This window comes from Zootoca vivipara, chromosome 1, assembly GCF_963506605.1.
Source record: "Zootoca vivipara chromosome 1, rZooViv1.1, whole genome shotgun sequence".
Lineage (NCBI taxonomy): Eukaryota > Metazoa > Chordata > Lepidosauria > Squamata > Lacertidae > Zootoca > Zootoca vivipara.
The window spans coordinates 59,233,230-59,255,128 of NC_083276.1; the positions used below are offsets into that span (position 1 = coordinate 59,233,230).

The 21,899-nt window shown below is 41.7% G+C and overlaps 1 protein-coding gene across 1 annotated transcript in view; it reads left to right on the forward strand.

Moving 5' to 3' along the window:
* The first annotated feature begins 12,839 nt into the window (after positions 1 to 12,839).
* Positions 12,840 to 21,899, forward strand: part of PRMT3 (protein arginine methyltransferase 3) — a 56,636-nt gene continuing 47,576 nt past the window's right edge. Inside the window, exons 1-7 of the mRNA XM_035117387.2 lie at positions 12,840 to 12,965; positions 13,059 to 13,188; positions 14,590 to 14,672; positions 15,422 to 15,471; positions 16,146 to 16,248; positions 16,568 to 16,721; positions 19,834 to 19,963. Of these exons, the coding sequence (XP_034973278.2) occupies positions 12,938 to 12,965; positions 13,059 to 13,188; positions 14,590 to 14,672; positions 15,422 to 15,471; positions 16,146 to 16,248; positions 16,568 to 16,721; positions 19,834 to 19,963 (678 nt within the window). The 5' untranslated portion in view covers positions 12,840 to 12,937. The remainder of the gene's footprint in view (positions 12,966 to 13,058; positions 13,189 to 14,589; positions 14,673 to 15,421; positions 15,472 to 16,145; positions 16,249 to 16,567; positions 16,722 to 19,833; positions 19,964 to 21,899) is intronic.

The following is a 21,899-nucleotide window of genomic DNA, read 5'->3' on the forward strand; positions in this document are numbered from 1 at the left end:
AGCCTTGATCCAACCCAATATTAGGCACAAACCCACTTTTTATTCTTAAAAAAGAGAAATGTATATGTATTGGTGAGACTCAGAGAAAAGCCCGAAGAATAAATTTTGCTGGAAGGGCTATTCTGTGAACTGTTATAGAAGATCTATTGAAAGACTTAGTGCAAGTGTGCATCACAAAATGTTTTCTGAGAGATTGTGCAAGACCTTGTACTAACAGAAGACCACCACTGGATTTCCATTTTCTTCCCTTGAACAAGGAACCTGCAGTAATTCAGCAAGAGTCTTTCTGTTCATGGAAGATATGTTCAGCTTACAGGACAGATCTGGAGTCAACCCATATATAGTCCACATGTAAACACACATACAAGTATGAAGAACATACTTGCCATTACCACTTTACAATTTGATTTTAATATTTTCACTGTTGTGCTTACATTATTGTAAGTCGTCTTGGAACTGTTAACAAAATGCATTTTAAATGAATCAAATAATATTGATATTACAAAGTATATAAGCAGTTTAAGCAGCTTTCTTATTTTTTTATCTTTTGCCATTTGCATTGATAACTGACTTTGAATATGAGATCATTGTTTAGTTTAAAAGCACTTGTTGTGATGAAAATTAACCTGAGTTGGAAAAGTTGTTCTATATCTGAATTCTGGAAGGAGCTCCAGCTGATGATAGCCAGCTTTAAGGCCAAGGCTGGATAAGGCCCAGTGGCGGAGCTTCATGCTCTGGCACCGGAGTTGGGGCTGGCACCCATTCTGGGGGCGGGGCATGCCTCCCAGAGGGGCAGGGCACGCGTTCCAGGGCCGTGGCGCGCCTCCTGGAGGGCCGTAGCGCACCTCCCAGGGGCACGGCGCGCGTTCCGGGGACGTGGCGCTCCTCCCGGAGGGGTGTGACACACGTTCCGGGGCGGGGCACACATTTTGGGGGCGGGGCAGGGCGGGCGCCCGCAATGGTGCCCCTTGGAGCCCGCCACTCGGGGCAGCCTGCCCCCACCACCCCTATCTTCCTACACTCCTGATAAGGCCCCACTGAAATCTGCAATGATGTCATCTGCAGTAGAAGTAATCTCTCTCTCTGGCTCAATTAAGGAGGTGCATGTCAACACAAATCTGGATTCTGCTTGGCTGCATAGCCTTTGGACCATTACTGTTGGGGAGACCCAAGGGTAGGGCCTTCTACTTGCTCAACAATGCCAAGCTCTTCTTGATACAGTGGTACCTTGGTTTATGAACTTAATCCATTCCGGAAGTCCATTCTTAAACCAAAGCATTCTTAAACCAAGGCGTGCTTTACCATAGCAGCAGGGGAATCAATTTACACTCAGCAGGAAGCGGAACATGTTCTGCTTCCAAGGCAAAGTTCACAAACCAAAACACCTACTTCTGGGTTTGCAGCGTTCTTAATCCAAGTTGTTCATAAACTAAGCTGTTCTTAAACCAAGGTACCACTGTATTTTAATTCTTCTTAGATTTTCTGGCGTGGATGGGAATATGTCTGGGTGGTACACTCACTGGCTTAACAGTGTCATCAATGTGAAGTTTATATACACACACACACACACACACACACACACACACACACACACACACACACACGTACCTCTACTTATGAATTTAATGTGTTCCAAACACACATTTGTAAGTCGGAAAAAAATTGTAAGTCGAATCCCATAGGAATGCATTGGGAGAAAAAAAATGTAAGTCGAAGCAACCCTATCTAAACTGCATCCAAGATGGCGGACAGAGCTCCATTTGTAAGTAGAAACATTCGTAAGTAGAGTTATTCGTAAGTAGAGGTACCACTGTATATATTTAAAAGCTTTTCAATTCCTTGACACATTTTCCTTCATGAGTTTAGAGGGTTTGAATCATCTGTCAACAGTCTGCTTAGGCCAGAGCATTCTGGAATCATGGTCTGGATGAAGGAATGGATCTGCCATATACAAAAGAGGACTGATTTTCTTCCATTGACTTCTGTGAAAAACACACTTGTTTGCAAATAAACATGACTGGGATCAGACTATGTGGCTAATAAACACAAATAGCCACACTGCCTGAACCTAGGTATGTTTATTGCAATTCTTTCTTCTTTCTTTGGCAATCACTTGTAGCCGAGTAAGATTGTCTTCCATAAACACAGTTTTAACAATGAGTTCATAAGTGGAGTCCAATTCTGGATCCACACGTCCTTCCAAAGTGGGGACATTGGTTCCCGTGTGGGAATTGATCACAGTGTGTATTTGCCAAGCGTGCCTTCCTCTAAGCACGTTTCTCCCTTGCGTTCTGAGTTTGAGTGTCTTCAAAGTCCATGACACCAAAGTCCATGACACTGTTACTTCTTAATATGTTCACATAACATTGAAGTCAAACTCAGACTACGGTACTTCTTCATTACTTGGTGTATGAAAAGAGTTTCATTAGGAAGCAGATGGAGGGCACTAGGAGAAGGGGACGACAGAGGATGAGATGGTTGGACAGTGTTCTCGAAGCTACGAACATGAGTTTGACCAAACTGCGGGAGGCAGTGGAAGACAGGAGTGCCTGGCGTGCTCTGGTCCATGGGGTCACGAAGAGTCGGACACGACTAAACAACTAAACGACTAAACAACAACAAGGAAGCAGAAATTCTGCATAGCTACTAAGAAAGTTCATTTAAGTAAAAAAATAAAAAATGGGGGAGGAATATAAATTTTCCTGTGTGTGAAATTGTGCTTTTCTGCCCTTCTATGAGATGTTTTAAATTTTTGTTTTTGTGAAAAGCAGCAGGGATGCACTGGGAAAATCAGACAAAAGATCAGCAGAACATTACTGAGCTGAAAAGACAATGTAAAGTTTCAAGTCAGTAATTTCAAGATGCCTTATACGCAATACTTTTTTTTCTCTTTAGAAAAGGTTTGTCAGTTTCACCCAATGTAACTAAGACTGATGCCCCAATCCTAAATATGTTTACTCAGAAGTAAGTACCATTGGTTCGGTGGGACTTTTGAGTTGGAGCAATAATGTATTCTGAGACTTTTCTGAGAAAGAGTCCTTCCAGTCATAGTTGAGAATATATTTTCTCTGGTTAGAACCGCACTGCCCTCTTGTGCTTCTAATTGGAAATTGCAAGCAAACAATACTAAAGCGGGGTGCTACCGTTTAAGAAACGCAGGACTGCATTTGAGTGAGTTATGTCCAATAATTTTAGTTGGACTACTGTGAATATGCCTAACCCATGGCTTTGGAGCAGAGCATGGTTCAATACTGAAGTTCATTGTCGAATCTGTTCTGCTCATGCAAGCATGTTTTTTCACAGCATACACATGATGACATCATCATCAAAACATCAGCTTCTTTTTTAAAAAAATACAAATATGCAATAAGTAAAAATAATCAATTATACTTCCATGGTCATTGTTGGTGAGGAAGCTGGCTAGCACATTTTTTGGCCATGGATGCTTTAGTTGACATTCCTGCATTGCAGGGAGTTGGGCTAGATGACCATCGGGATCCCTTCCAACTCTAGAATTCTATGATTCTGTGGTGGGCAGTTTGCCATGTATTTAGTAATGTTTTGGTGGGTGGTCTCTATTGCTAAACCCCTACCTGCATTTGCTCCTCACCGGAGCAGAAGATGGCCATTTCCCCCTCCTGGCACCTCAAGAAATATGAGCATACAGTACCCATTTCCACCAATTCCTGTATGCTGAAGGTATATCAGAATCTCAGCAACCCAGTTTGGAAGAACTGTGCTCTCAAGATTTCCCCATAGTACAAGCGAGAGATTACCTTGAAGGCAGTAATCACAGTACATAGATCCAGTTTTTTTAATAATAATAATAATAAGGAAACTTGTGCAAGACCTTTTTATCACTCTTGTGCAAGTAAATATTACTATTGCACAAGAATTCAGTTTTTAAAAAATAAAAATGGATTTGGATATGTGCATGCATGCCCAGAATGAAAATAGAGAGAGTGAAGGAAGAATAGCTGAGGGAAGGGACAAGAGAACACAATGCAGATACTTTCATCAAGTTCTGCCCACTGGTGTTGACAGCAAGCAGTAGAAGATCAACAACATCCATGACTGGATGAAAAGGGGAATGGGGAGAAGCTAATGTGCCAAATGTGCACACAGAAAAATCAGAGCAGAATGACCCATTTGTGTTTTTAGGCCCCCATCTGGAAGCACCCACACAATGCTAAGTTTCTAAGTAGAGAGGTGCTGCGTTGAAGCCATGCCGGGAATCTAAAATATGATGAAATAGACTGTGGCACAGGCTTAGATTCTATTCCAGCTACTCATCCCTATTCCCTAGAGTTGAAACAATTCTGGAATTGTGCCCTGGGTTCCTGCACTGGAACAAATTAATTCTTTGGGAAATCCATCCTTGTAACATCTTTGGAAAGCAATCTGTTTTCTATTTGGTTGTGGTTTTTTTGTAGTTGCTAGATGAATCATTCCCAAGTTTCAGAGAGCTAAAGAGGGCCTTCCTCTTAAATCATGAGCAAGACTCTACAAGAAAAGTATTAGGATCCAAGTAATTAAAGAGCTTTATAGGTTATTTGCAACACCTTGAATTCAGACAGGAAGCACAATGGAAGACAGTACAGTTCTTTCAGAGCAGGCTTAGTATGGTACCAACCAGTGACTCCTCTCAAGAACAGAGTAAGGATGGGGAAGAAGTTCGATACACAGGCATTATCCTGGCCACCCCACTCAGAATGTCTGTCTCTGAAGAAGGATCCCTGCAGCCCTTATTGAAAAAGGTGACACAAGGAGGGAGGAGGAAGAGAAGAAGCTGCTGGTGCTGACACTGCTAATGTGACGGTGAGGCACTGTGGCCAACGGAGCTCATTTCGTTGAGGGAGCTGAGGTGGTTTCACTCCAGCACCTCATGGGACTGGACCTGATGCAGCTTGTTCATCCCTCCACTTTTCAACATCATGATGTATCAATATATTGTGGTGCTTGGCTGGTGATACATCGCAATGTTGAAAAGCTGATATTTCCCAGCTCTAGTCATTTTCACAATCTTATATAAGACTGTGATCCTATACACACTAATTTGGATCTTAAGCTGCTTCTGTGTGGTGACTAGAAATGGGGGCAACTGCAACTAATCCAGAATGTGGCAGCTAGAATGGTGACTTGGAGTGGTCGCCAGGACCATAGAACACTGGTCCTAAAGGATATTCATTGGCTCCCAGTGTGTTTTCAAGCACAATTCTTTTTTTTATGCATCTCCATCTTTTCTCTCAGTAAGTACCAGTGCCACCCGAACCCCAACCCAGCGCCTTCCAAATCCAATATCTCATTATCTTTTAATTCTATCCATTCTTTTATCCAAAATAGGGCAGCCGCGTCGTGATATAGTTTGAAATCTGGCAAATTTAATCCTCCTCTTTCCTTTTTATCAATTAACCTTTAAAGCCCTAAATGACCTCGGTCCAGTATACCTGAAGGAGCGTCTCCACCCCCATCATTCAGCCCAGACACTGAGCTCCTCCAAGGGTCTTCTGTTGGTTCCCTCACTGCAAGAAGCGAAGTTACAGGGAACCAAGCAGAGGGCCTTCTCGGCAGTGGAATCCCTGTGGAATGCCCTCCCTTCAGATGTCAAGGAGATAAAGAATTACACAACTTTTAGAAGACATCGGAAAGCAGCCCTGTATTGGGAAGTTTATAATGTTTGATGCTTTATTATGTTTTATATATTCTGTAAGCTGCCCAGAGTGGCTAGGGAAACCCATCCAGGTGGATTGGCTAGAAATAATAAAATCATCGTCGTTGTCATCATCATCATCATCATCATCATCATCGCTGGTTGGCTTGAAAACCAGTTGTGCCTTGTGCAGCTCTAACTGCTTTGCATTTAACATGTGCCTCAGAACACAGGGAAGCAGGTGGAAAGAATGGAAAGAGCTATGCTGTGCAGAGACTGGCCACAAATTGCAGGGAAGTGTGTCTAAAAGAAGCTGCAAGTGGATAAGCTGCATCTCTGCTAGGAGTACTCATAGCACTGGGTAGACACCCATATTCCCATGAGGTCCATAGACTTGAACAAAGATTATTTAGGCTGCAATTCAAACCTCCCGCTACCCACTGCTAGTGGGGCTTCGTGGAATAGAGGGGTCACCACCACATCTGCAGTCCTGCTGTTAACAGTGGCTAGGGAAGAAAGTTGAGTGCAGTAAGACTGCAGCACCAACCAGGCCTAATGCTGTCACACAACAGCAGTGACACCAGCTTGAGATCCAAATGACCAGGGCTCACTCAGCCCTGCCTCCAGGATGCCCCATGTTTGGGCTTTCCACCAAGAAGCTCAGTGGGTGGAAACAGGAGTGCCACACTGATGAGAAGCCAGTCTAGCAGAGAGAGCTGTGTGGAAGGACATCTTCACCCAGTTCAACCCCACTCCAGTCCAGGACAAGAGGGTTTGGATTTCTCTACCTGGCTGCAATCCAAGATTCACTTGTTTCAGAGGAAGCCCCAATGAAGTCAATGGGACTTACTTCTGAGCAGACATGTACAGGATTGCACCACTGGCACAAGTATCTGGCCTAAACTAGTTTTGGATTATATCCTTTTTGGTTATACAGCTTCTTGTTACAATGTACATGAGCTCAGGTTTTATGCACTGTTCAACTTTGCCTTAGTGTTTCTCCTTCTAACATTGAAAAAGAAATATGGTAGTAGACAGATAATTTGTTGCCCCTGAAAACTGTCCTGAAGTAAGCAACATATGAAATTGCCTCATACTACCCAGCTCAGTGTTTCTAAAAGGTTTTGGACCCTTCCAACCCACTCCAAACTCTACCTGGAGACCTTTTGTTTTCAGAGCATGTGCTCCACCACTGAGCTATGGATTTCCCCTGGTCATTGATGATGCCATTATTCTAAATCTTTTTTTAAAAAAACATAATTTACCCTGTGGCATTGAAGAGTTCTGGAGTAATCTCTCATGTTCATCTTGTTCCATTTATTGGTTTGTGCATTGGTTAAGTATAGCCAATGTTTGAATATAGTTGATTTTTTAGTTCACTGTTTACTAACTATGTATTTTTTACACCTGAACAGATAAAACTTGTTTTCAAAAATGAATCTATAGTATAACAGACTTGCCATTTGCATTAATGGTAAGGATCATTTTGAGGCTTCAGACGCCTTTAAGTTAAATATGGAACTTTCTCCAATTAGAAAGCCTTGCAAATAGAATCCTACTGTGCTGACGCTTGAAAAGATGGCGAGTTTGTATCTTTAACAGCAACAATTACAAAAGCCCTCCTTGCATTTGTTAAATCTTGTTCCCATATCATGATAGTCTATCTTCAAAGAAGTTACTTTTTCTGGTGCTCACTGGCAAAATGCAGCCTGCCTTTCGTATTTGAAGTTTTCCTTTCCAGCTACAATGATCTGGGCATCGCATGGTGAGGAAAGAGAACAGAGGAAATAAACCAGCAGAAATTTAGCATCTTAAAAGAACAAATGTTTATAATCAGTTTGAGTGCTCAGTGGATTTGTGAAATTGTTTGGGATTAAAAGGCTATTGATAGCTCATAAAACAATATTTAGCTTTGTCTGGGGAACAGCAGTGGAGAAAGGTGTGGGCACCTTGTCAAACGGGACCCATTGAGGAAGGATGATGGGTTAAGTGTGGGGGTCGACGTGGCAGCGTGGGTGCCCATTCTTCAAGGAGAACTTGTCAGTTGTTAGTAAGACTAATGAAAGGAAGGACGCCAGCATCTGATGGCTGGGGTAGTATTGATGCAAGTTAGCTGACTAATCAGATTGAAAAAGTCCCATGGTATTTATGTCACTTTAATTTGCCTCAAACAATTGAAGACGACAGCACTCTATTAAGGAAAGCTTGATCCAGAACTAAAGCTAAATAAATTAGGGTCTCAGTTTAATCAAATTATCCTTTTACTGGCCTTGGATTAACTCAGAAAGACAGCGTCGGTCTAGGGACTTTTGATTGGCTGGCTAATTTTTAAGAAGCCAATATGAAGAATGAGAGATTTTACACACAACTACTACATATAATACTTCAAACAGTCCCCTCCTTTTTCTTTTAAAAACTGGAAATAATGCATGTGTAAGGAGAATTAGTATTTTTGTAAGGAAGAGAGAGGCTTCAGCTTTTTTAAAGTATAATTTGCTTGAATTAATTCAATTTAGTTGAATTAAATAAGCTTAAGCTATAGCTTTCCCCACTTTTTGTAAAGAGCTGTTGCTTTCCCATTAAGGCAACAGGAATTCATCAAAGCAATATAAAGTGTATCCAGACACAATCCCAAGACTGTAAGAAAGGTCTGGTGAAACTTTCTCTTCTCTTTACAGAAGGCTCTTTCATTTAAAGAAAATGTAGTATGATTAAGAAAACAAAAAATAACCACAAGATATCAAAACTAAATGTCAGTGTTTTCATAGTTCCTTTTACTGTAAGTTTTGCTTTAAGGTGGTCAATTCAGTCTGGGCTTTAAGAACCATGCTTGCTAGATACTACAGTGACAGTGCAATACTATACATCTCTACTCAGAACTAAGCTCCACTGAGATCAATGGGTCTTGCACTCATTTAAATTTATATAGGATTGCAGTTCTAGTTGAGATGTTCTTTCTATGCCCATATGCCTATATAACACACTACAATATTCAAAGTAGTGTTCAAAAGTCTCAAAGTAGCAATTCAATGTTAGATGTAAATTGCTCCACAGTCAACCCCAGGGCACAAAAAATGAATGGATAGCACCTATAATTAGACATTAAAACTAACTCAAAATGCTAAAACAAGTTAATAATTGCACACCTCCAAACATAATATATTACACCATGAATATGAATTTGGAATAATATAGCAAACAACAAAACACTCGGCACAACTAATCAACTGCAAAGAAGAACCCAATCAATCTATACAAATCAACAGGCAGATAATTAGCACTCATATTCCCAGCACTACAGGACCAGTATCCACTAGGAACCTGAATTTCACTGTTGTAACTGGTGCTGCACTCCCACCCCCAGCAAGTAATGGAAGAAAAAATACTGGCTTGCAGGGGTGCGCTACGTTTCAGAATAGGAACCAGGCGCCTTCTCCATTCTTCTTTCAACCTCCCCCTTCCCAAAGAGATGGGAGTGCAATGTACTCAAATGCACACAACTATTGTGATTCTCTCATTTCCTCTGTGATTAATTTGAACTCTGTGCTGGTTTGAAAAATTCTCCTTTACTCAACACAGCATGCCCCACTAAGTAGCATGTGGCTTGCTGTACTATGCATACCCAAATGTAGGTAAATTCCTAGAATGTAATTGTGTATGGGGTGTTAGGGAGTGGGGTAGTACGTCTAGCAGGGGACATGTCATGCTCCTTCTGGGGTAGTGTGTCCACCTTTGGTCCCCACCCTACACTCTGCTCTCACTGTGAACTCCTAGAAGCTGTCAGCAGGCAACAGCGGCCACCCTGAGAACAGCTTTGACTGGCCAGCTAAACCAGGTGAAAGTAGCCAATGGGTCTTAAACCCTTGGTGCATTAGGGACTTCCCCTGCATGTGAAGACAGGCTCCAGAGGATTGAGAGGATGAGACCAATATTGGATCCAACAGTCAAGAAGGCGGTTTCTGCACCTGCTGTAGAGGGAAGTGAGGGGCAGATGGGACTCATCAACCTGGGAAGGTAGCCCATCTAGGAGAAGGAAAACTCTGATCCTATACCTCTGCTGCTTTCTGGGATATATTTGGGAGAAGAAAAGGCTACAGAGCAAACCCTACAAAAATCGAGAGTGGAGTCCCTAAGATGGTTGGATGGAGTCTTGAACGCCTCCTTTCTGCAACTCCTGAAGCCTAGCTGGTGCCAAACATATTGCTCTGCTCTCCTTTGGACCATACCAGCAAGGCTGAGAGTGGGATCTTAGCAGCCCAGAACCTCCATACCCACTGCCCAGGCTTGCACCCAGGGAGCTCACTTCAGTACTACTAACACAGTGGTTTGGCTTCACCCCTGGAGATGTACTCCATTGTCTCTTGAGACATAAGGATACCATCAACAACAAACCCTGTGATGACATGGCAGGATAATCACATTCTTGCATACACAACCCTCAACTGGACAACCCTCAACTGGACACTGTGGCAGGAAAGTTTATTTTCTAATACAGACATCAGAACCACTACCACCACGGCACTGAGAGGGAGAAACTGGGGAGTATAGAATGAAATAGCATCTGGATTGACAGCACTTCTTTTTAATCACTCACCACCAACCCACAATAAAAAGCTAGTTACAGGAACCACCTGCAAGTACTATCCCTGTTTCCTTTGTCTCTCCACAGACAAGTAGATAGGCATTCAATAAACACAGGGGAAAAGATTCTTTCTGCCTACCACCAATGGAGCCTACATAAATAAATACCAAATGAACACATTAACAATAGTGTTATAGGAATCTACAGCTGTTACTTCGCTGTATGTCATGCAGATCTCCCAATCACACCCAGAACAAGAAAGTTGCCTACTCCATTCCTTTGTTTTCAAAATTCATTCCACTACTGCAGCATTTTTATAAATGTTGATAGTTTGACCTGTCTTTTTGTTCTAATTAAGATTTAACGCAAATGACCCCTGCTTCTCACCTGTAACTCATCTCAGAATTCTTTACAATGGGCACTCCAAAGGGATGGACTTCACCGCAGCACATTAAACTAGGGTTGAGAATCTGCATCTTGTCCACAATTGTACCTCTGAAATGCTAACAAATGAAAGGAAAGATGCAGGAGTGTGTTCTAAGCCACATTCTCAGTTCATGTGGGGGTAACAATGTGGTCCAGCACTCTTCAGGCTCTGCATCCTGGAATTTGACCCAACATTTTCTAGAGTTTCATACATCCTATATTTTTAAAGCACATTGTTTCCTCAAAGAATTATGGGCACTGCAATTAGTTATGGGTTGCTGGGAACTGTAACTCCGTAACCACAGTACCTGGAATTCTTTGAAGGGGGGATGTGCTTTAAAGGAATAGTGAATATGCAGCCCCAAAGGCACTGTGAATCTTTGGCAGACAACACATGTGCAAAACAATTTTGAAACCCTGACCAACAGAATTTCCAAACTTCAGTCAGTAAATCTGAGAGGCCAAACAGATAAGTGGACCAAGCCTCAGACAGGTCAAAGGCACACTGTATTACACACACTGCAAGAGAGAGATACCTATTCTCATACATACAAACACAAATGACCCTGGGTTTGGGGTTCATTTCTACCTGTTTCTGAGTTACCCGAAGTGTGTTTACTACACTGTGTTGTCTGATCTACTTTATATTCTTTCCGTACTATAGTATTTGTTACCAGAACCAGTGATGTCATCTATTCATATCCATCATCTTTGTCTTACTCATAAGCTTTTGCTTCCCATGTTGGCTAGATTTTTAACACTTTCTAGTCTTATCAGTAGTGTTTGTTGTCACTTCCATCATATTTGTTTCTTTCCAGGTCCTGAACGCTTTCATTTTTTCTTTTCTATTTTATTTTGCAAAGACCCTGAAATAAAAAACACAAAATGTGATTTACTTGTGTATGCTTGTGAAAAAGCTAATGGAAAGCCTTGATCCAAATTTAATTTAGAATTAATTCAACATGTGTGCTGTTTTCTCAGATTGGAAACAACCCCAACACTTCTTTTGAAAGTGATGCCAAGTTATAACAGAATTGTCTTGAGTTTAAAACTGAGAAGTTGAGATTTATCCCAGAGAACTGGGGTGTGGAATGTAGGTTAAAGGGACCAGTGCATTAAAAGGGGATCCCAACTAAATCAATGAAAATGAAAATAATTGGACATTTTTATTGTATTATTTATTGTACTACTGCATATTTTTTTCCTGGAAGAGCACTATCCAGAGTTCACTGAACATATGTTTCAGCAAAAACTAAACCTTGTTCAGAGCAAAGGTTGAAAGGAATCATTACGACGTGAAGCAGCAAGAATGACTGGCTTAGTTCATTTGAAAAATCTGTAGATGCCAGCCCATAGTGTCACCTCGTGGCCCATTTGGGAAATGCCAGATTTCCAGGTACCCCTTATTAGTCTGTGATCCGTAGCGGCTGAAAAGCCCCTGGCCACAACTCTGCCTACACAACAAGCCTGGGAAGCTCCGAGGGAACAGCCGGAGATAGACTGGCTCCATTTGAGATATCTTAATATGTACGTTTCTAGCTTTGCTGTGCGCCAGAAACTAATCATAAAGCACAACCCTATTAAACTCGAAAGGGGCTTAAAAACCAAACAAGTCACACAAACAAGCACTGCAGATTAACACTGATTTATTAACAGCAACAGAAAACCCTAAGGTATTTGTTTCTGCCACACAGTTTTAAAATGAAGTCGTAGTATATTTATATGGAGTATGTAAGGGATTGTTTCTGGTCATGTTTTCCAGACGAAAAGCCGACGTCGTTCATGGGATGAACTCTTTCAAAACGCTGTTTGCGGTTCAGTGTTGTTTAAACGCAAGCTAGTTAAAGGCTTGGAGCGAGAAAATCGTTTATTAAACCGCCAATACAAGCTTTTAGCAATTTATGCGTAAAATGGGCCGCCTCAGGCCTTCCTTTCAACGGTCATCTCTCTCGTCGTGGTCTTAAACCATGGAAACAGCCCGCTCCGCTGCCCGCCTGACTTCATAATCCTCAAGAGCTAGGGATGCAGCGGCGCTGCAGTTTATCAGGGCCTCCCCTCAAATCCCACCGCGGGTACAAAAACAAAGCAAAAACTCGCGCACTTATCAAGTTTGGCTCACTAGGCCCGCCGTAGACCCCCCCTTTCCTCCCCTGCTTCGCACACGCCTTCTAGCTGCCGGAAGCGCCAACCCGGAAGTTTGGGTCTCTCTGTAGCCGCACGTGCTCCAGTCCGCCTCTCGGGGAAGCAGAGGGCAGTTCCGAGGACCCTCCCGGCCGGCCATGAGTTCCCGGGCAGCTGTGGTGATTGGTAGGTTCCTTTTTTCCTCCGTCCGAAGGTTCCGGCGCGGGGGATGAACCTCCAAGCCCCGCGGCTCTCATCCCTCTTCTCGTTTCATCGCAGGCGAGATGCAGGCAGGGGATGGTCCGGACAGCGAGCCTTGCTCGTCTGACGACGGCGGGAGCGACGGCGCCTGGGAGGAAGACGACGAGTCGAAGGCGCCCGCGCTGGCCTCCTGCCTCTTCTGCGACAGGTTCGGTTCCATAATAAAAACTTAGTTGGTCTTTAAGGTGCTACTGAAGGAATTTTTTAATTTAGGTTCGGTTCCGTTTGCCTCGTGCCCCCGGGTCGGAGGGGAGTCTCCACCCCGACAAGCCTCTCAGCTCTTGCTTTGATCTCAGCAGTGGCTCCAGCAGCTCCCGTCGCCTAGTATATCTACAGTATATCCTTTCTCATTCCCTTCCCCTGCATTAGTGGAGTTCCCCCAGCAGCTTCCAACAACAGTAATTATAATAGGATAGGAGGTAGCAAGCTGCCCTTGCACTGATTCGGACCATTGGGCCATCTAGCTCGTTTTTGTCTACACTGATTGGCAGCAGCTCTCCAGGGTTTTGTGCGCTGTTTTCTCCCAGCCCTGCCTGGAGATCCCTTGGGTGGAATCCGGGATCTTCTGCATGCAAAGCAGGTGCTCCGCCACTGAGCGACATCCCTTGCAAATCCGAATAGTTGTTAAACTTGCAAGGAAGAAGTTTTATCAAAGCAAGACGACATCTTGCAAAACTCCTTCAGTTCCCAGAGATATATTAGATGTCAAAGCACCCTGTTGTATTTTTTTAAGTAGAGAGGTGCTGGTGCTGTCTAAATTAAGGTTACCAGATTTTTTCCAATCACTTTTCAACTTCCTACTAAATAGATGGATTTTGTCAGGGGACTGATTTGTAAATCCAGGGACTGTCCCCGGGATACGGGGATGTCTGGTAACCTTAGTCTAAGTCAGTATAAAAGAACCAAAGGAGTGCAAAGTTCTAAGTTTTATACTTGTTGCTGTAATGTTAGTGGGGGGCTGAAATTGTTGGGGATGATGGGAGTTACACTGCAATAAAATCTGAAGGGGCACAGGTACTTCCATCCCTGATGTAGAGACAAACTGGTCGACTTCTCTGTGTTCACTTTCATGGTAACTGCCACCATTATAATTCTAATGAATTCCACTAAGTTGGATGGGTTTGTGCAGGGGAATAGTTGTTTAACAGTAAAAATGGGAATACTGTATTGATTAATCTGGGAAGGGTTTGCCAAGCAAGCAAGGAGCACAGGAGCAACCTGCGGAACTGTATGATTCTTAAATGCCGCTAGTTTCCATCCAGCCAATGCTTCTCTCCTTGCTTTTTTCCTGTTAATTTTTGAAGTTTATCCTGCAATCCAATAATATGTTTCCAGTTTCTATTCGACATTTATTATTCACTTTCATACTCCTGGGGTCAAACTACTGATAATTGCCCAAACCACTATCTACTCAGCTAGATTTTTTCACCACTTTTCAGGAGCTTGTAGTTTGTTTTCTATTGCTGTCAAAGTCTTATTTAAAAAGCTTAACTTAACATAACATATGGACAATTTCTATGTTAACAACATTTGAACTGTGTTTTCCAAGATTTTTCAGTTCAGCTGAAGATGTTTTTTGCCACTGTACATCAGATCATGGATTCAATATTGGAAATCTGGCTCATAAACACAGTAAGTTTATTTCTGCATTTTATGTAGTGATTTAGTATTTTGCGGTAAGTTTACATTTTACAAATTGATGAATTGCTCTTAACCTGTGAAATAAAACCCAGATTTCAGGGTACTGGGAAACAGGTTTACGTATACAAAGTGTTTTTAGTTAAACTGTTTTAAGTGCATGTATGAATGTCTTAATGTGTATGTTACTGAATGTCTTATTCAGTATGATTGAAATAATTCTATCCAGTGAAGCAGAAAGAGAGAATAAGGGAAGCTGAATAGCATTATATGAAGCATCTTAATCTACATAAAAGATTGGTTCATTAGCACTACAGTATAAGTTGCCAAACACAGAAGCATGCAAAATTTACCATGTTAGGTGTGACAAGCAAGATTGTTGGTGTTAGACATTCAACAGATCTTGGAGGCTAAAGATAAGCAGAAATACTACAAGAAATGTGCTTAATACTATTGTAAATGGTATCTATGAGCTATGAAATACCTTTTGTGTGGTGACAAACTGTCTGCTATTACAACATAAAACACTCAAATGTATTGTAAGTGTGAGCCAGTAAGAGAGATGGTGTATTCTTGGCAGTCTTCTATAGGGTAATATTAAAAAAAAACAGTCTAGAGGTCATAATATGGAATAAAATAGTTCAGCAAAAAGAAACGACCATGTCTGAATTCTAGTGGTAAATAGATTAAAATGTTGACCGTTTCAGCTTGACACTACTTCTGTTTTCCTCTCTCTCTTCTAGGACTCAATTTCTATGGTTACATCAAGCTAGTGAACTTCATTAGGCTGGAAGTAGGTTACCAAATATTATCTGACTAAAGTTAAGTTATACTATGTTATCAAAGCCATGGTAGTCAGAATTGGTTTAAAGTTTAGTAATAGGTTTATGAGGAAAACAATGCACTTTTTTTCTAAACATGCAATTTACTATCCATTGTTTTCATACTTACAATTTGTCTAGACAAATTTGTACATGTAAAATATATTAAGGCTGCAAATTTGGGTATGGTAAAGATGTGCAATGCGGAGAGAGAAAGGTTCTGTTCAGATGTAGAATGTATGGCAAATGTGTATCATATATACTGTTGTTGTTTTTTGTCATTTTATGCTACTGGTAGGGCTTGAATACAATTTTAAGAACCCTCAGGGGCAGCAGATTCTGATGTCAATTTTCACATATCCCCTTATTCTTCCCTCACCAAAATGGGGGGCACCATTTTGGGGTCCACCTTAGGTGCCAAAATGGATTGGGCTGCTCTAGTGTACAAATAGCAAGAAAGATTCAGCATTTTGGAACACTACAGTTACTTGCCCAAGCTCCCAGTTAATACTTATTAGAGTTAAGGTTTGATACCAGACTTTTTAAATATTTTCCTTCTCCGGTGACTATAAAGATATTTTTAAAACACTAAGCATAGTTTAAACATGTTAAGAACAGTATACAGTATATTCATTTTTTATTTCAGAAACCAACTGTAGAGTATTTTAGTTCTATCAATACCCCATTTCCTTGGGAAGAAGAGAAATATTTGAAGCCTGTCTTGGAAGATGACCTCTTACTCCAGTTTGGTAGGGTTCTTTTTAATTTTTAATTTGTATACTTATAGTTGATGAAAATGTGCAACTTTATATACTGATGGTTTAAAGGGCGGATATATTCTAGGCCAAGAAAAAACCTCTTATATCTTCAGATGAACACAGATGGCATTCTGTGTTTAGATTGAGCACCTTAGAGGAAAGATGGGATATAAATAGACTTACAAAAATGTAGTAATAAATATAGCCTTATTGGTGTACAGAACAAACCATGCAGTTATTTGGATCCCAAACTTTCAGTAACTCTAAATATTTGCACACTGTGTGATGAATTCTCTTGGTTCATTTCCAGATATAGAAGATCTCCTTGACTCCACTGACATCTTTTGTTCTAATGGACTAACTGAGAATTCATCTCTCCTTGAGCGTTTGAAACATGCAGAGCACAAAGCAGAGCTGGCAGAAGCAGCATTGGCCAGAGCCCAAGAAGATCTTCAAAAAATGAGGTATTGGCCAGAGAGCCTTTTACTCTAGTATCTATTAGAGTGAAGCATCTTTTAGCACTTAGACCACTAGAACTCAGTAGGATGATGCTTCAGCTGAATGGATTAGGAAGAGGTTAGTACGTTCCTTATGAAATCCCCAAACTGCGGCCCTCCAGATGTTTTGGCCTACAACTCCCATGAGCCCTAGCTAACAGGACCAGTGGTCGGGGAAGATAGGAATTGTAGTCCAAAACATCTGGAGGGCCAAAGTTTGGGGGTGCCTGTTGACAGAGAGACCGAGTCTCCGGCTAAGTTGTTGGGAAGCAGGATTCTGCAAACAAATAATACAGCTGCCGTTCCTATTCCGCAGTGTAGGTATGTCATAGACATGGCAGTTCCTGCAGTACTCTTTCTATTTTAAAAGTTAAAAATTCTTAAAAATGGGGGATTTGCACATCATGCTTCCTGAGGTGTTATGTGGAAGGGAAAGATGCATTTTAGTTTATTTTTAATTTTTAAAAGATCTACCTCTTCTGTTTATCCAAGGAGACCCAAGGCAGCTAAGATAAAGTAGTAGAAATGGAGCATAATCCCTAAAAGCCGATTCAGCAAAAGTAACACAAGTAGGCCTTCACCGGCTGCCTGAAGCAGTATAGTGATGGGGCCTGATGGATTTCCTTGACAAGGTGTTCCATAGGGTAGGAGACACAACCGTCCTTACTTTTAGCTGGCCTACCAGCCTTGTCTTCCAAGTTTGAGGGATTTGCAGCTGGACCCCAGATGTCAATTGGAACATGTGGGAAGGAACATACAGAAGAAGGCAGTTCCCAAGTTGTTAAGGGGTTTAAATATTTAGACCAGTGCTTTTTTAACTGATCCCATCGAAATGGCATGATAGAATCAAAACACCTAGCTCATGCCAGCATTTTGACTTTTGTGATTTTGCAGTAATTGAAGTGTCCAAACGCTTTTTCAAGAATAGCCCTGCATAGACTGTCAGAGTTAACTGTGTCTAACCTACCGGTCAGTAGAACATGAACGATGAAGGCAAAGCCTGTTTTGTCTGGAAGGACTGTACCTGGCACAGCCAAAGCTCAAAAAGGGACACCCTTAGTAACCAACACCACATATAACAAGTGTGAGATCTGGATTGAGGAATACCTCCCTATCTTCAACTATGCATACCTGGTCATTCAGAGAAAAAACTTCATGCAGAACTGGCTGTGAACTCAGTCCTGAGTCACACAGTCAACCTACAAATAGTTCTGTTTTGTCTGCATTAAGTTTCTGCTTCTTTGCAGCCTATCCAGTCCTTCACAGTTATAGCACAGTGATTCAGCCTTTCAGCTCCTTCCCTAGGATCAGATGAAAATGAGAGGAAGAGTTGAGTGTATGTTGAGGACTTTGCAACCCAAATCTCTGGATTTGCAACACCAGGCCCGCCAGACAGATTCCTTACTCTACTGGCAAACTGGAGTCCAAGTCAAAATGGATTTGAAAAATTTTATCTGCAAAGTTCTTCACAAACAGATCACAGTGGGCTTCCAGATTCTAAACCAGCATGTCTGCTTTACACCACAGGAAGAAGCTGTTTAAAAACATTCTACTTGAAACTCCAAAATTAAGTGTTTTGATGAGGTATTTCCTAGTTAAAGGTGTAGTTGCTGTTCCTACAGTCCATGGTTTCAATTCATACTGCACTGATCACAGCTACTCTAGTCTCTTTTTCAACTTATTGTCCCCCTTCTCTTGCAAAAAACCTGGAACTTAATGGAGAAATTAATTCTAGAAAGTAATTAGATTCACCAACACAGAGGTGTTGGAGATTTAGAGATCCACTGGCAGACTTTATACATGTATATAGGAAATACCTGATCATTCAGAACACATCTCAGAATCTAATAAGGAAAAGTAGTAGATATTTATTATTTCCAGAACCTAAAAAAGTTTCATTGAGCTATTGAAAACCTTTCGTTTTAGGCGTTGATTTGGAAATGGTGGCAGATCTTCTCACTGCCTTCAGATTTGTTCAGCAAATAAATTGGGGGGCAAGGGGAATATTGCCACATCAGGTCCAGGATGCCTTTACAAAATCTGGACTGTGTAGTAATGTCTAATTTAACATATTATAGAAAAATGAGCAATGAAAAACCAAATAAGCATTTAGAGTGATGGACTGTCCATCCCTAAAGAGTGGACCCTCTCTCTATGAAGAGGAAGTCCATGGATGGTGAATGAGATTCACTTTTACATGCCTTCACGTGGTGGGTGTGGAAATGGCCACCATACTGTCATTAGAGCTCCGGTGGTGGTGACAGCAAAAATGTGTTTTGGTGTAGATCATGGGGACTCCAAGCCCTCCTTTGGTTCCAAAAACCTCAGGCAACATTTTCTTGGGGTGGGGGTATGCCAGCCCAGCCCCCTTGCCATCATCTGCCATAGCTGCATAAAACCAGCAGAGCTTTGAATTTGGCACTTTTTCTGGCGCAGATCCATTGTCCCCTGCTGCTGTAGGATTGCGCTGTTAAAGTGAGTGAGCTGTTCTTCCAGCTGTATACTATAGTCACTTTGAAAACATGGTACTTTTTATGGCTGCCTTTTCTTTTTCCATAGCTGATTGCTTGTCCTTGAAAGATCATTTTCTGTTTCATTGCTAATTATTTTCAATTATACGTAATAAGGACATCTTGTACTATACCATTTGGGTAATTGGGGGATCTGTATCCCTGGCTTCTCCGCTTGTTTGCCTGCCTTTTAAGAACACCATCAAAAGTGTGTCCTCCTCGGTATAGTTGTGGCTTTTAAGATTAACGATAGCATCTACTTTAAATGGCTCAATGTGGAAGGCTTTTTATCTTGAAGGTATCTTGTGAAAATAGCAAGTCAAGATTCCAAATCATGAGTTCTAGGGAATCTGAAATGTGGAAAAGTACTGAGGCTAGCATGCAAAGAGAATACAAAATTTTTACGCTGCAGCGTCCTGAACAGCAGCCAGCAGGGGGAGCTTCAGCATGCTTCAGATCCACAATAGCCCCGTGAAACTTGCATGCTTTCTCTCTTCACACACCCTCCCCGCATTCCTTTTTATGGTCTCCTTAATGTGTCTCAAGGGTATGTTCCAAATTGATTACAGACAGTTTGCCCAGGATTTCGTGATGAACACAGAAGTCAGAAGTGGCGCCATTGCGGACCTAAAGGAGGATGAGGAAGATGTTTACTTCAGCTCATATGGCCACTATGGGATCCATGAAGAGATGATAAAGGTCAGCAAACCAGTAGAAGCATGTCTTTCTCGCCATAAAGATGGAAGCCATGGGGGTTTGTCCATAAGTACAATGCAGCATAGTTAGCTGCATTTTTAACCCTGACTGTGCTTCCTGGTTGTTGCTCTGTTGAAAGCAAAGGTAAAAAAACCAAAACACACACACACAATAAAAGCATGAAGGGGGAAACACTACGGAAGAATAAGCACCCAGGCTCAAGATGCAAAGGGGCATGCACAGCACAGACTTTAATCTTCCTTTACACTGTCCAGAAAGCCAGTCATAAAGGTTTGTGGATTCCCTGCAGAGGGATCCAATGCAGCACCAAAACAATTTGGCCAGGAATGAAGATGGTCAGCTCTGTTTATCTCCATAATGGAAGATACTTCGGATATAATTACTTTCGGCTCATTTGGATATGGTAGATCCTGATGGCTGTAAAAGTAGATGGTTGAGGCGGAAAGATGAAAATAGTGATGGCCTGAAATGTACTGTGGTGTCTTGATTCTTTTAGGAGGGATTCAAGGTGTCTTACCAGGAAAATATTAGAACACATTTCAATCTGGACAGGCCAGATTGAATTGCGTATTGTTTTAAGAAACTCACACGATTTTGCAACTAGTTGTCTGCTGTATAAAGGGGAATGCACTCTGCTAAGTAAAGGAACTTGCTAGCGCAAGTTAGGAAGGATATTAATAAACAATATATCCTCTTCTGCCACCCTGAACATTCCCGCATAACTGAAAGCACTTAACATGCTAGAACCTCTTCCTTCTGGGTCTTGTAGATCCCTGCTTACACAATTCATTTATGTGCAGGGCCTATTGTAGGTTTAGATCAGGCATCCCCAAACTGCAGCCCTCCAGATGCTTTGGCCTACAACTCCCATGATCCCTAGCTAACAGGACCAGGGGCCGGGGAAGATGGGAATTGTAGTCCAAGACATCTGGAGGGCCGAAGTTTGGGGATGCCTGGGATAGACCACCTGCACTCGCATACCTGCCCAAGGCTTAAGGCTGGCATCAGAGACCCCATATCGGATCCATTAGTGAGAGCTGCTAGGCTGGAATATCCTTCCTGAGAAACGGGTTCAGTACCCTTACTTGCAAGTCTTTGGTAGAGCTTTAAAGTCCTATTTATTACAGCGTATATAGATAATGTTATGTTGCCATCTTTTAAAAACTGTTCAATCTGGTGCTGAAGTATTAATCTGTTGGTTATTTTTGCTACTTCTGTTTTGTTTAACTCTTAGTGTTTTGTAATCTTACTGGATTTTTTAAAAAATGGACTATACTGTATATAATACCTCAAGAACCGCCTCTCCCCATACAAACCTGCCTAGACTCTGTGTTCATCCTCTGAGGCTGTTCTTTGTGTGCCTCCTCCACATGAGGTCCAATAACACAGGAACTGGCCTTTTCTGTAGCACTCTCCATTTTTGGAAAGCTGTTCCCAGGGAGGTTCACCTGGTGCTTTCATTATATATCTTTATGTGCAAGGCAAAAAGGTTCCTCCTCAACCAGGCCTTTGGCTGATTAATATTCTACAGCCTTTTTGCATGTGTGTGGGAAGGGGGGGCTATTGTTTTTGTTTTAATTACTTGTGTTTGTATCTTGTGAACAACCTTGAGATCTTTTGATAAAATGCAGTATATAAATATGATAAATAATATATAATGTAAACCGTCTTAGGAAGATGACTTAGCCTGAAAGGCGATTCAAAATATCCATTATATTTATATAGCTTCTGAGGACTGAGCATAAGACCTTTTTCATGCAAAGCATGTGGGCTGCCATTGAGCTACAGCCTTTCATGTGCAATTAAGGGGTGATTAAGCTCCACATGGCCTCAGATGTGTTAATTTAGATGTGTTAACTCAGTGTTAATTTTTTTTTTTATCTTGGAGAGGAAAGCAGGAATAAATGCCTTTTACATT